The 13,396-nt window shown below is 54.3% G+C and overlaps 1 protein-coding gene across 1 annotated transcript; it reads right to left on the reverse strand.

Annotated features, from left to right (window-relative positions):
- Positions 1-808: 808 nt before the first annotated feature.
- Positions 809-12,651, reverse strand: RLBP1 (retinaldehyde binding protein 1). The gene is made up of 7 exons (XM_080651553.1): positions 12,583-12,651; positions 12,198-12,326; positions 9,059-9,263; positions 5,984-6,162; positions 4,700-4,858; positions 3,003-3,113; positions 809-1,683 (listed from the first exon to the last, which is right to left on the reverse strand). Exons 1-7 carry the CDS (start codon positions 12,592-12,594, stop codon positions 1,525-1,527), a joined length of 954 nt encoding a protein of 317 aa, XP_080507679.1. The 5' UTR covers positions 12,595-12,651; the 3' UTR covers positions 809-1,524.
- Positions 12,652-13,396: the final 745 nt, after the last annotated feature.

Consider the following 13,396-nt stretch of genomic DNA (forward strand, 5'->3'; position numbering starts at 1 on the left):
TATTTTATTGATATTTTACAGAGAGGAAGGGAAAGGGATAGAGAGTTAGAAACATCAATGAGAGAGAAACATCGATCAGCTGCCTCCCGCACACCTCCCACTGGGGATGTGCCCGCAACCAAGGTACATGCCCCTGACCGGGATCAAACCTGGGACCTTTCAGTCCGCAGGCCGACGCTCTATCCACCGAGCCAAACCGGTTTCGGCTTGGGACACATTCTTGCAAAGGCGACAGGGAAGGTCTGGCTGGCCCAGCCCGCCCACCTCTTTCCTGCTCAGCTTGTCTCTGAGCAGGGAGGGGCAGTACCAGGGCATGGCCAGCAGGGGGCGGTGCCAGCCCACAGTCAGCAAACTCACTTGTCCGCTCCTGGCTGCCTTGGCTTCAGATGTTGTAGGAAAGCCCTCAGGATGAGGCTATAGAGTAGCTCCACTCTTTTTAGGCAGCTTCTGCTGGAGGGGCCCCACAGGCAGGAGGAGGGGGACACACTGGCCGTCGCTGCCCGCGTCAGCCTGCACCTGACTGAGGGGAGCAGGCCACCCCAAGATGGAGCTGCTGCAAGACTGTCTCTAGCCTGGAATCGCACGTGGGAAGCCCTCACTGCCTTCTGGCTGCCGAGGTTCCGGTGCCCCCAGATCACTCGCGCTTCTATCCCCCTCCTTGCCTGTTTTCACGGCTCTAAGTAGCCAAACTCTCTAAGTAGCAAAGGAAATCATTATGAAACTTAGAGCTTCACACAAGCCATTAGCCCAAAGCTTCAAAGACAGTAAGAATGTTATTGTCCCCAAGTCATCATCTTTTTTTTTTTTTAATATATTTTATTGATATTTTACAGAGAGGAAGGGAGAGGGATAGAGAGTTAGAAACATCGATGAGAGAGAAACATTGATCAGCTGCCTCCTGCACACTCCCCACCGGGGATATGCCCGCAACCAAGGTACATGCCCTTGACCGGAATCGAACCTGGGACCCTTGAGTCCGCAGGCCGACGCTCTATCCACTGAGCCAAACTGGTCAGGGCAAGTCATCATCTTTTTAAAAACATTATTATTATTATTTTTAATCCTCACCCAAGGATATTTTTCCATTGACTTTTAGGGAAAGTGGAAGAGGGAGGGAAAGACAGAGAGAAACATCGATGTGAGAGAAACACATCGATTGGCTTCCTCCTGCACGCACCCCGACCAGGGCCCGGGCTGGGGAGGAGCCTGCAACTGAGGTCCGTGCCCTGGACCGGAATCGAACCGGGGACCCTTCAATCTGCAGGCTGACACTCTATCCACTGAGCCAAACCGGCTAGGGCCCCAACTCTTCTTGTTCAAGCGAATTCCCCCTGGTTTGTTGCCTCCGGACTTAGGAGGAGGGTGATGCTCAGGGAGGGTCGGGGGAACCACAGTCCCCGAAGGCAGCCCTTTTCCCAGCCTCTGGGTCCGGGGCACTGGGGAGAGGCCGGGGCACTGGGGAGAGGCCGGGGCGCTGGGGAGAGGCCCAGGGATGCTAACTACGGGTCGGAGGCAGGAGTGTCCTCAGAAGGCCGTGCTCTCGGCGTGGGCCCGGGGGCCGAAGAGCTGCTCAGCAACCACCTTGCCGTCATACTTGGGCAGTGTGCCCCCGAAGTCAGTGGGCAGGATGTCCTTGTCAACCTCCTGGAAGAAGCCGGAGAGGTCGTCTCCGTGGACAAAGACCTGCAGGAAAGCAGAGACAGAGCTGAGCTGGGGGCGCCTAGGATGCCCTCATCAAAAGTCACCAAACAGCCCTAGCCGGTTTGGCTCAGTGGACAGAGCGTCGACCTGCGGACTGAAGGGTCCCAGGTTCATTTCCGGTCAAGGGCACATGCCCAAGTTGTGTGCTCGATCTCCAATAGGGGGCGTGCAGGAGGCAGCTGATCAATGAATCGCTCTCATCATTGATGTTTCTATCTCTCCCTCTCCATTCCTCTCTGAAAGAAAGAAAAATAGAAATCACCAAACACATCGCCCGGCTGGCGTGGCTCAGTGGTTGAGCATCAACCTATGAACCAGAAGGTCGCTGTTCGATTCCCGTCAAAGGCACATGCCCGGGTTGCAGGCTCGGTCCCCAGTAGGGGGTGTGCACGGGGCAGCCGATCAATGATTCTCTCTCATCATTAATATTTCTATCTCTCTCCCTTCCTCTCTGAAATCAATAAAAATATACTTTTTTATTTTTTATATATATATTTTATTGATTTTTTTTTTTTTTTTTTTTTTTTTTTTTACAGAGGAAGGGAGAGGGATAGAGGGTTAGAAACATCGATGAGAGAGAAACATTGATCAGCTGCCTCCTGCACACCCCCTACTGGGTATGTGCCTGCAACCAAGGTACATGCCCTTGACTGGAATCGAACCTGGGACCCTTGAGTCCACAGGCCAATGCTCTATCCACTGAGCCAAACCGGTTAGGGCAAAAATATACTTTTTTAAATCACCAAACACCTGAGGCATGCCAACCCCACAGAAGAAATGGAGGGAGGACAGCGACCAGTGTGTGTGCCACCTCTCTGCCTGGTGACAGCCTTCTCTGCAGTCCTCTTCATGTTGTCTGCGGGATCCACTCAGTTCAGGACTACAGGCAGTCTGAGGAGGGCTCAGGTGGGGTCTCCTGTCCCCCCACCCTCGCCCTCTTGTCTCAAAAAGCCTTTCCTCTCATGCCCTCGCCGGTTTGGCTCAGTGGCTAAACCGTCGGCCTGTGGACTAAAGAGTCCCGGGTTCGATTCCGGTCAAGGGCATGTACCTCATTGCTGGCTTGATCCCACGGCCCTAGCCAGGGGAGGCAACCAATCGATGTGTTTCTCTCACATCGATGGATGTTTCTTGTTTCTCTCTGTTTCTCCTTCTCCCTTTCCCTCACTCTAAAAATCAATGGGAAAATAGCCTCGAGTGAGGATTAACAACAACAAAAAAAAGCCCCATTCCACTCATCAGCCAATCACTGTGCAGCGCCCCTGCTCGCCCCGCCCCCGCGTGGGCAGCCCGCCATCACTCACCCTCTGGAGCAGCTTGCTCTTCAGGAAGGGCCTCACCACGTTGTAGGTGGTGGTGAAGTACCAGGGCTGGTGGATGAAGTGGATGGCCTTGAAGCGGGCTGGGAAGGTGTCCTGCGGGGACAGAGAGCGCCCCATCCCGCAGCCCCGATGGCCTGAGGTTCCCACTTACTCCCCCACTGCCTCTCCCTCCCCAAGGCAGGGGGACAGGCCCTGAGGTGTCCAGCCCCAGGCCACCAACTGGGGAGCCCTGGCTTCACCCCCGCGAGGAAGCCCCGGAGGCCATGCAGCCCAGCCCTCTCCCAGCGGCTGCACAAAAGCTGGGGCTTCGGTGGAGTGGAGAAATGAAATGGTAGCCTTGCTGGGTTTGTAGGAAACTGAGCTTTTCAAACCCACTTTCCCGCTGAGCAGACTGCAAACTGTCACAGGCCACAGGGACACCTCTGTCATGCTCAGTGTCCCCCACCCATCCCCGCCTTCCTTCCCCAGGGGCACAGACAGCAGACTTAAGATGTGCTCTAAGAAAGGACTCAGGGCCCCGCTGGCATGGCTCAGTGGCGGAGTGTCGACCTATGAACCAGAAGGTCACGGTTCGATTCCCCATCAGGGCACATGCCCGGGTTGCAGGCTCCATCCCCAGTGTGGAGCGTGCAGGAGGCAGCCGATTGATGATTCCCTCTCATCATTGATGTTTCTCTCTCTCTCCCTCTCCCTTCCTCTCTGAAATCAATACAAAATATATATATATATATTTTTTTTAAATATATTGATTTTTTACAGAGAGGAAGGGAGAGGGAGAGAGACTTAGAAACATCGATGAGAGAGAAACATCGATCAGCTGCCTCCTGCACACCTCCTGCTGGGGATGGGCCTGCAACCAAGGTACGTGCCCTTTACCGGAATCGAACCTAGGACCTTTCAGTCCGCAGGCTGACGCTCTATCCACTGAGCCAAACTGGTTTTGGCCAAAATATATATATTTTTAAAAAGGACTCATGACACTTACAGGAGTGTCATGGGTGTTAGTGATATCCTCTCTCGGGATAAATTCACATTCAAAGAGACATATGCAGACAGAGTGGGATTTGGGGTCAGAAGGTATAAGTTCAAGTCCGGCTTCTGCCACTTTAGAGTTTTGTGACCTTGAGAAGTCACACAAATCTCTGAGCCTTGTTTTCCAGGTTTTAAAATGAAGCTTGAATGCCCTCACCGGTTTGGCTCAGTGGATAGACCGTCGGCCTGCGGACCAAAGGGTCCCGGGTTCGATTCCGGTCAAGGGCATGTACCTCGGTTGTAGGCTCCTCCCTGGCCTGGGCCCTGGTCAAGGACATGTGCAGGGGGCAACCAATCTATGTGTCTCTCTCACATTGATGTTTCTCGCTGTCTCTCCCTCTCTCTAAGAATCAATGGAAAAATATCCTCGGGTGAGGATTAACAAAAATATGTAAAAATAAAAATAAAAAATGTGAAGAAAATGAGGCAGGACGCAGCGAGAGGATGCTCTCTCCGGGTCGATGAACTAAAGGCTGTGAATCCCTGGCTCACTGTTGATCACCATGCACGTGTCTATGGTTGATCTTGCCCTTTGTGGCACATTCTCAGCTCCCTGCCAGCACGGTTAAACCAGGACTCCGGGCCCGGCCGCCCCGCCTCCCGCCCTGTGATGGGCTCCCCCACTCGGGCCGGGCTGGAGGCCTCACCTGGAGCATGTCCACCATCTTCCTGAGGTCGGCGGCCCGCAGCCCCGCAGCCTGCTGCAGCGTGAAGCCCTTGAAGTTCTCCACGATGCAGAAGCCGTTAATCTGCGTCTCCTCGTTCTCCAGCAGCTTCTCCAGGATGAAGCAATACGCCTGCAAGATCTTGGCACAGAGGGAACAGGCTGCCAGCCCCGCCCGTGAAGACCAGGTCCTGGCGGGAGAGCTGACTGGTGCACCCTGATCGGAGGTCACTTGTCACCGGCTTAGAGCTGGGTCACCCCCCGCTCTGTGAGTGGGTTCCCAGAAATAATCGTGCATGTCCCAGCCATGGTTAGATGCCTGAGTGCTTATCCCTGTCCCCTTTATTTGTTTATTTTTAATATATTTTATTGGTTTTTTACAGAGAGGAAGGGAGAGGGATAGAGAGCTAGAAACATCGATGAGAGAGAAACATCGATCAGCTGCCTCCTGCACACCTCCCACTGGGGATGTGCCTGCAACCAAGGTATGTGCCCTTGACCGGAATCGAACCCGGGACCCTTGAGTCTGTAGGCCAACACTCCATCCACTGAGCCAAAGCAGTCAGGGCAATCCCTGTCCCCTTTAAACTTCACCGTATTTGCCGAGACTTTTTAAAAAATACGTTTTGTTGATTTCGGAGAGGAAGGGAGAGGGAGAGGAAGAGAATCATCAATGATGAGAGAGAATCATGGATCGGCTGCCTCCTGCACACCCCACACTGGGGATGGAGCCCACAGCCCAGGCATGTGCCCTTGACCGGGAATCGAACCCTGACCCCCTGGTTCGTAAGTTGACGCTCAACCCCTGGGCCACGCCAGCCAGGCAAGGCAGCTCTCTTCAGAGCTTGACCCTTGGCATTGCCTACGTGTCAATGCAAAGAAGTCAGGCTGCTAATGAGGCTGGAGCCTGTGCTCTCCAGAACTGCTCCCAGCTCTGCCTGTTCTCTCTGTGGCTCTCAGCTTTCAGCCTTGGGCAGGGTGGAGCCCAGCTCCTGGCCCACAGCTGTCACCCTGCCTGGCAGGGACACCAGGACCCTTGGCCAGCGGGCCCTGCCTGCAACGCTGCTGGCTTTCCCAGCTGCCCTGGCCACCCTAGGAGTTCTCCCCCAGCTGGACAGGGCCTGGCGGCTTGGCTGCCTGCCTCCCCGCCCCCACTTCGGCTGGGGAGGGGGGCGGAGCAGGACTGAGAGCCCCACAGAGGCCAGGTCTGGGGGAGGGAGCCCAGCCCAGCCCAGCCCAGCCCAGTGTTTGCCAGGGACTCGCTGACCTCATCAAAGGTGATTTCTTCACAGTCCCAGTTCTCGATGTTGAAGAGCATGACCACTCGGCCGTACTTGTCGCGACTGGAGAGGACGCCGGGGTAGCCAGCCTCGATGGTGCAGCGGACGGCCTCCAGGGACAGGCTGTCGAAGAGCTCGGGGTACTGCAGCCGGAAGTGCACGTAGCCTGGCGCAGGGAGAACAGAGGGGCCCCTCTGGGAGCCAGCCCGTCCTGGCGGAGAGGGGATCCCCAGGCCTGCGTGGGACCAAGCAGGACACCCCCTCTCTGGGATAATTGCCGCGGGAATCAAGACTCTAGGCCGGAACATCGTTGGTCAACTGCCCACATGTGAGGTGGGACCCTAACTCTGAGGACTGTCCCGACTTGGTCTTCCTCTCTCCCACGGGCAGGGGCACAGTTTCTTTCTTTTTTTTTTTTTTATTTTCTTTGTTTTTAATTGTTTGAAGTATTACAAATAGTAGTACATATGTCTCCTTTTTTTTTTTTCCCCATTGACCTCCCCCCCGGCCTCCCATGGAGGGGGCACAGTTTCTCGGTTGGGCACAGGGTGAGCTGAGTGGGACAGGGAGAAGATTAAATCAAACCCCAAGCCCTGGCTGGTGTGGCTCAGTGGATAGAGCGTCGGCCTGCAGACTGAAGGGTCCCGGGTTCAATTCCATTCAAGGGCACATGTCTGGGTTGCCGGCTTGTCCCCAGTGTGGGGGCGTGCAGGAGGCAGCCAATCAATGATTCTCTCATCATTGATGTTTCTATCTCTCTCTCCCTCTTCCTTCCTCCCAGAAATTAGTTTAAAAAGGAAAAATCAAACCCTAAGGAGGGCACAGAGGCCCCGGATGGAGCACCCGTGCCACCTCCACACCCCATCTTGCCCATCCTGGACAGGGGCCACCTCTCTGTCTCCACCACCCTGCTCTGGAGGGACCAGGCCCAAGGAGGAGTTCGGGGCGCGGCTGCCAAGAGAATGCCGCGGACTCCTGCAGCCCTCCCAGCCCCCCAACTCCCCCATCACTCAGCCTGGGTCCTGCTGCTCCCTCCGCCCAACTGCCCTGCCCCCAAATACCCCGTTTCCTTCGGGTTTGAGACCAGAGCCTTCCACTTTACATAACAAACTTCAACCCCTCAATGCTTCATCTCCGCCTCCTCTATTTTCCCGTTATCCCCTCTTACTATCTAACACTCTCAAGTCCTGAGCCACGCCGGCCAGCTTCCATATTTTTACTTTATCTGCTTTGTTATTTCCAGCATTAGAATGTGAGGTGCGTGAGGGCAGCCATTCTTGTGTGCATTATTCTCGGCCGCACCCTTTGGCCTAAACCAGCAGGTGGCACACCCGGCAGTGAATGAACATCTGGGGGAGGAAGGAAGAAGCAAGAACAGGAGACTCGGCCTGCAAAGGGTCTGCTCAGGACCCCACCCTCCACCAGCACCACAGCCTCCATTTCCGGAGGAAACCTGCCTCCAGGGGCCAGCGGGGCCAGTCTTCGGGGGCCCTGCCCAGCCCAGCACCATCTTCTGTCCCGCTCTCTGCATGAGCGTTAGGCACCTACAGGGAGCCAGGCATCCATGCCCACCTTCCCCCAGAGCCCCAGAGCCAACACCTAGCCTTGGTGGGGGGTGGGGGGACTCCTCTCCTCTTTGGGCACCCAATTTGGGGGATTCGGTTGTGGACCAAAGGGGCTACAGGCGAACCTGACAAGTTCAGGGGAGGCCTGCATAGCGGTTTTGCAAATTCAGAGACCTAAAGTCACCACAAAGGATGGTCTGAAATGAAACTTGAACTAAACGCAGTGATGGTGGGCAGCCACATCCTAGGCCGGTATTGAAGCATAGTAACCTCCATCCTGTATAAAAAAAACTGCTGTTTGAATTCTCTGCTATTGTTAGATAGTCCCTAGTCCTGTAAGCTCTGTCGTTATAAACTCTGTCACTTGAAGACAGTCTGTTATTCTGTAAAATGACTTTGTTTTTAGTTCAAGTAATAGAAAAAGATAAACTTAACTGTCTGACCTTGCAAGCTAGCCATCCAATGTAATAGACTAAAATAGACTAGTACTGATAATAATTATGCCAAATACACACTCATTATGTATTCAAGGTTACAACCGTCTGTAACAATAACTCACACAGAGCCCTTTGTAATATCTGCAAAGAGGCTAGAAAAGTATAAATACGGGAAAACTTCCTGTATGGGTTGCTCAGAGATTTGGAAAAAGACACCTCCCTCTGGGCTGTGTGCAATAAACGCCTCCTAATTAATTGGCTCATTAAGGCGTTTTGTATCTCATTCGATGATTTACAATACAACATTATCTTCCCTGACAAGGTCAACCTTTACCTAACTGAGCCTATCTGTCTTTCTGCATCTATAACAACACACCCTTGAAATGTCTGGGTAACTTGTAATGTCCCTTTTTCCGGACCCCCTGGGGCACAGCCTAATGTGCCCGGGCCCCAGGACAGAGACCACCAATTCCTTCATTATCATGTTCATTGTTCATGCACCCACCTAAGTAGGTGTCTATCATTTTACTTTTCATCCAATCCCAGGGGTTTCCCCGCTTTGCTTCCCCCTGCCTCTCTAGTCTATCACCAATGGATTTCAAGTAACCCACCTACATCCCTTCCTGTGATGGCAATGTATAAATACAGATGTAACCTGCCATTCTCCAGAGCATTATCTCAATTTCTTGAGGTTCTGCTTCCTGGCATACGTCGACAGTTTGGCTCAAATAAACTCACAAACATTCTTTACAGGTTTGAATGTTTTGATGTTAACACGGTTCTCCTCATTGAGTCCTAAGACTGAGAAGAGAGGACAGGAGCCATACCTCTAGGAATCTGGTCCTGTCCCATTCATTCATTCATTCATTCATTCATTGTCACAGCTGAGCGGGATCACCCACGTCTGACCATTTTAGGGGTAAAGATAGGAGGCTCAGAGCCACGGTGGGCAGGGAGTGGGAGGGAAGCAGAGGCATCAGTCTGAGCTGCGGCTGCGTGAGGGTCAACACCACCCTCAGAACCTCCTCTCCTCCCCCAGCCTTCCCAGCATGGGCCTCACCTCTGAGCAGCTGGTAGGCGCGCCCCACGTCGAACTTCCTGGCGCGGATGAAGCGCAGGAAGAAGGCGCTGTCCCTCCCCCGCACCTTCTCGGCCACAGCCAGGGCCAGCTCCTGCCCCGAGGCCGCCTGCTCCAGCACCAGCTCCTGCAGCTCCCGCACCACCTCCTCCCGCGTCTCCTCCCTCTCGTTCAGCTCGTCCTTGGCCTGGAACAAAGCCGGGTGGGAGCAGGAAGTCACGGGTAGGCGCTGTGCGGGGCGGGACACACGCACACAGGGTGAGACCTCGCAGGGGCAGCAGCGGGGCCCTCGCTGCTCCATCCACAGGGCAGCGCCGCGGCCAACTGGTTGTATTTGGAGAAAATTAGGTTCATCTGTGAAATAAGACTTTAAGAACGTTCATACATTCATCACAGGTAAAAACTGCTGTTTGAATTTTAATCCTGCTATTCTGGCTTCTGCACACACTTATTTGCTTAAACAATAGGGTAGTTACCTCAGCACATAAACCCATCCCACATCACAAAGGTTATTTTCCTGTGCCTGTGGACCAGAACCACAGGAGATGGATTCCCACTGACTCAGTAGCTCCAGGAGGTGAAACGGCAGACAACTTTTAGAGATGATTAACTTGGCTCAATTCTGCTTCTGTACAATCTGCTTTCGCAAGATAGGTCCACATTCCAATCCGATGTCCAGCAGGATGTGGCTGGGGGCTCGTTTAGAACAAAGGAAAATTTTTGTGGTTTAGACCTTTAAAAGGACTGCCTACACCTGAAACAGCGCCGTCGTGAGGGTGGACTCCACCTGCGTGTGGTGCTCTTGCGGCCGTCCTGGCCAGCTCAATAAATCCTTGCCTGCTTTTTTAATCAATCAGCAGCCTCCGGTGGTCTTATTCTGACTCCAGGGTTCGACCCCACAACAATCTGCTCATCCTGGCTTCCTTGGGCAGGACGTAACCAAAGGTCTGACTGTCTCTCATAACAGCCTGCACTTAGGGAGCCCCTGGTTAGCACTCTGCCAGTCCTTGAAGTACATTGTGTTTTTCACCTATGAACTAGGGAGATCACGGTTCGATTCCCGGTCAGGGCACATGCCTAGGTTTTGGGCTCGATCCCCAGTGTGGGGCGTGCAGGAGGCAGCCGATCAATGATTCTCTCTCATCATTGATGTTTCTCTCGCTCGCTCACTCTCTCCCCCTCTCCCTTCCTCTCCGAAATCAATAAAAATACATTTTTAAAAAATAAATAGTGTTTTTCAATCTTTGTCACAACCCATCACGGTAAGGTTGGTATTCTCTCCATTTTTCAGAGTGAGCAGACTGAGGTTCACAGAGTGAAAATATTCTTGCCCAAGGTCAGCCAGATAGAAAGGAGTGGAGTTGGGACTTAAAAGTCCTACTCAGGCGGGACTTCTATTAATTTATTTTTTATTTATTTATTTTTAATATATTCTTTATTGATTTTTTACAGAGAGGAAGGGAGAGAGATGGAGGGTTAGAAACATCGATGAGAGAGAAACATTGATCAGCTGCCTCCTGCACACGTCCCACAGGTGATGTGCCCGCAACCCAGGTACATGCCCTTGACCGGAATCGAACCTGGGACCCTTCAGTCTGCAGGCTGATGCTCTATCCACTGAGCCAAACCGGTTAGGGCTAATTTATTTTTTAAATATATTTTTATTGATTTCAGAGAGAAAGGGAGAGGGAGAGAGAGATAGAAATGTCAATGATGAGAGAGAATAATCCATTGGCTGCCTCCCGCATGCCCCACACTGGGGACCGAGCTTGCAACCTGGGCACGTGCCTCGACCAGGAATCGAACCATGACCTCCAGGTTCATAGGTCAACACTCAACCACTGAAACACGCTGGCCGGGCCGGGCTGGACTTTGAATCACTTGGCTCTGCTGCCTCCCAGGCTTAATTCTGATCTTTTCAAAAACAAAGATACCCGGCCGACGGCAGCCAGTCCCCTGCCCCCAGAGCCTCACATCCCTCCCCTGGGCTGGGGCTGGAGAACTCAGCTGGTCTCAAGCAGCCCTCCCCCTGGTCAACCTGAGAGGGGAAGGCGAGGAGGGGAGTCAGGCCTGGGGGAAGCTTGGAGCACCTGTCCCTTGAGATGCCCAGGGGAGCAGAGATGGAAGCTAAGAGCCCAGCTCAGCTCAGCTCAGCCCTGAGACACTCTGCCGGCCTCCACAGCACACAGTTTGATCATTCTGAGCTGGCCCAACAACTTTTTTTCATAAGTTCAGAAGGCAAGACCAGAGAAGGGAAGCACTTTGCTCAAGGTCACACAGCAAGTTGGAAGTAGGTCTGATTCTCAAACTCAGGCCTCTTGCCTGTCCAGTGGGGGCAGCAGTTGGATCCCTGTTCCCCAGGGCCACTTGCAAAGCAATGTTCCTGACCCGGCTGGTTTGGCTCAGTGGATAGAGTGTCGGTCTGCGGACTGAAGGGTCCCAGGTTTGATTCTGGTCAAGGGCACATGCCCGGGTTGCAGGCTTGATCCCAAAAAGGGGGCGTGCAAGAGGCAGCCAATCAATGATTCTCTCTCATCATTGATGTTTCTCTCTCTCTACTTCTCTCTTCCTCTCTGAAATCAATAAAAATATTTTTAAAAAATGCAACATCCGCCCTAGCCGGTTTGGCTCAGTGGATAGAGCATCAGCCTACGGGCTGAAGGGTCCCAGGTTCGATTTCGGTCAAGGGCATGTACCTTGGTTGCGAGCACATCCCCAGTAGGGGGTGTGCGGGAGGCAGCTGATCGATGTTTCTCTCTCATTGATGTTTCTAACTCTCTATCCCTCTCCTTTCCTCTCTGTAAAAAATCAATAAAATATATTTTTAAAAAATGCAACGTCCCTGATATAAGAGTCTAGGATGATCCCTGGCCGGAGGCCCCAGGTCCCAGGGAGCCCTGTGGGTGCTGTAGCCTTGGATAGGTTGGGTGATGTGTGGTCAGCCCAGCGGCGGCCAGGCCTGACCTCCAGGAGGGCCCCTAGCACAGGCCAGCCCATGAGGTTCAGGACAACCCGGAGAGCTGGGACAGGATGCTTTCTCCAGCAGCAAGGAGGCCATCAACATCCACCCCTTGTTGCCTCCCTCACCTCCCCCCGCCCCCCGCACCCGGGGCCACCTCACCTTCTGCAAGGTGTGTGGGGGCAGCTCGCTGCACCGCCCAAAGACAGGCCCGTGGTCCTTGGTTGTGAGCCGCTCCAGCTGGGCGCGCAGCTGCTGTTCCTCTTCAGGGACCTCGCGGAAGGTGCCCGCCTGCGCGGAGAGGCGACAGGAAAAAGCAGTGAAGGTTCCCAACAGCCTGAGCGAGCCGAGCCCATGGCCGGCTGGGACCCTACCCTAGGGCTCCGGCCCAAGGTGGCTGGTAAGTCTCCTCACTGTGGGCGGCGTCCAGGGCCGCAGAGAGGTTGTAGGGGAGAATGCTCGTGGCAGACCTGGTGTGGAGAAGCAGGGAGGAGCAGGGCAGGGGGAAGGCGGGTGGAGGGGAGCCCCAGGGCGCAGGGGTACTCACCCCCCCTGACATGCTGCCTCTAGGAGCCTGAGTCCTGGGCCTCTGTCCTGGCCTCTCCAGGCAGCCTGTCCCCTGGGGAGGAGGGCAGCAGTGGATGGAGAAATTGCAGATCTGGTCTCAGAACCGTTTATCTCAGACTTTCCCAGGCATCACCGTCACCTGGGGCATTTGTTGTTGTTGAGCTGAAATTCATTATTTAACTTCACATGCACATTTCATTGATACTTATTTGCTAAGTCTGCCAACAGGCCGGTCTGGCTCAGCCTGGAAAGGAGCCAGTTGGTTTCCGTTTTACAGGCAGTCTGGGCTGTGCGCGCCTCCCCGACCCATCCCTGACTCTCACCGTAATCCTGGACTCGCCCGCTCCTCCCCGCCAGCCCAGCTGGGCCCCTGGTCCTGACTTACCTGCCGGGTCCGCAGCTCCTCTTTGGGGCCACCTGGTGCCCGTGTCCTGGGGAGCCTTGGAGGTCACCTCTGCTGGGGGCGTGGTCCCATCAGCAGGCTGGGATTAGAGTGTCACAAGGAACTTCTCAGGGCCCATGATTTCCTGTTAAATCAGGCTCACGGGAGGCCCGGATCGGGGCAAGCACAGCGCCAGGGGGCTGCGGGCGTCGGCCCGGGTCCGGCTGGAGCCACCTCAAAGCCCTCCTTTGTGTGGTCTGCTTGGAGTTCCTGCTCAGCCGTGGATCTGGGCCAGCCCCATTCCCCCCTCCCTGCCCTCTCCCTCGTCCCAGGGGGCTCTGGGAGCTCACACCCAGAGCAAGGCTTGCAGGAGGCACAGAGAAATTTTGAAAGTGATTGCCGATGCAATAGC

This window comes from Plecotus auritus (genome assembly GCF_963455305.1).
Source record: "Plecotus auritus genome assembly, chromosome: 15".
Taxonomy (NCBI): Eukaryota; Metazoa; Chordata; class Mammalia; order Chiroptera; family Vespertilionidae; genus Plecotus; species Plecotus auritus.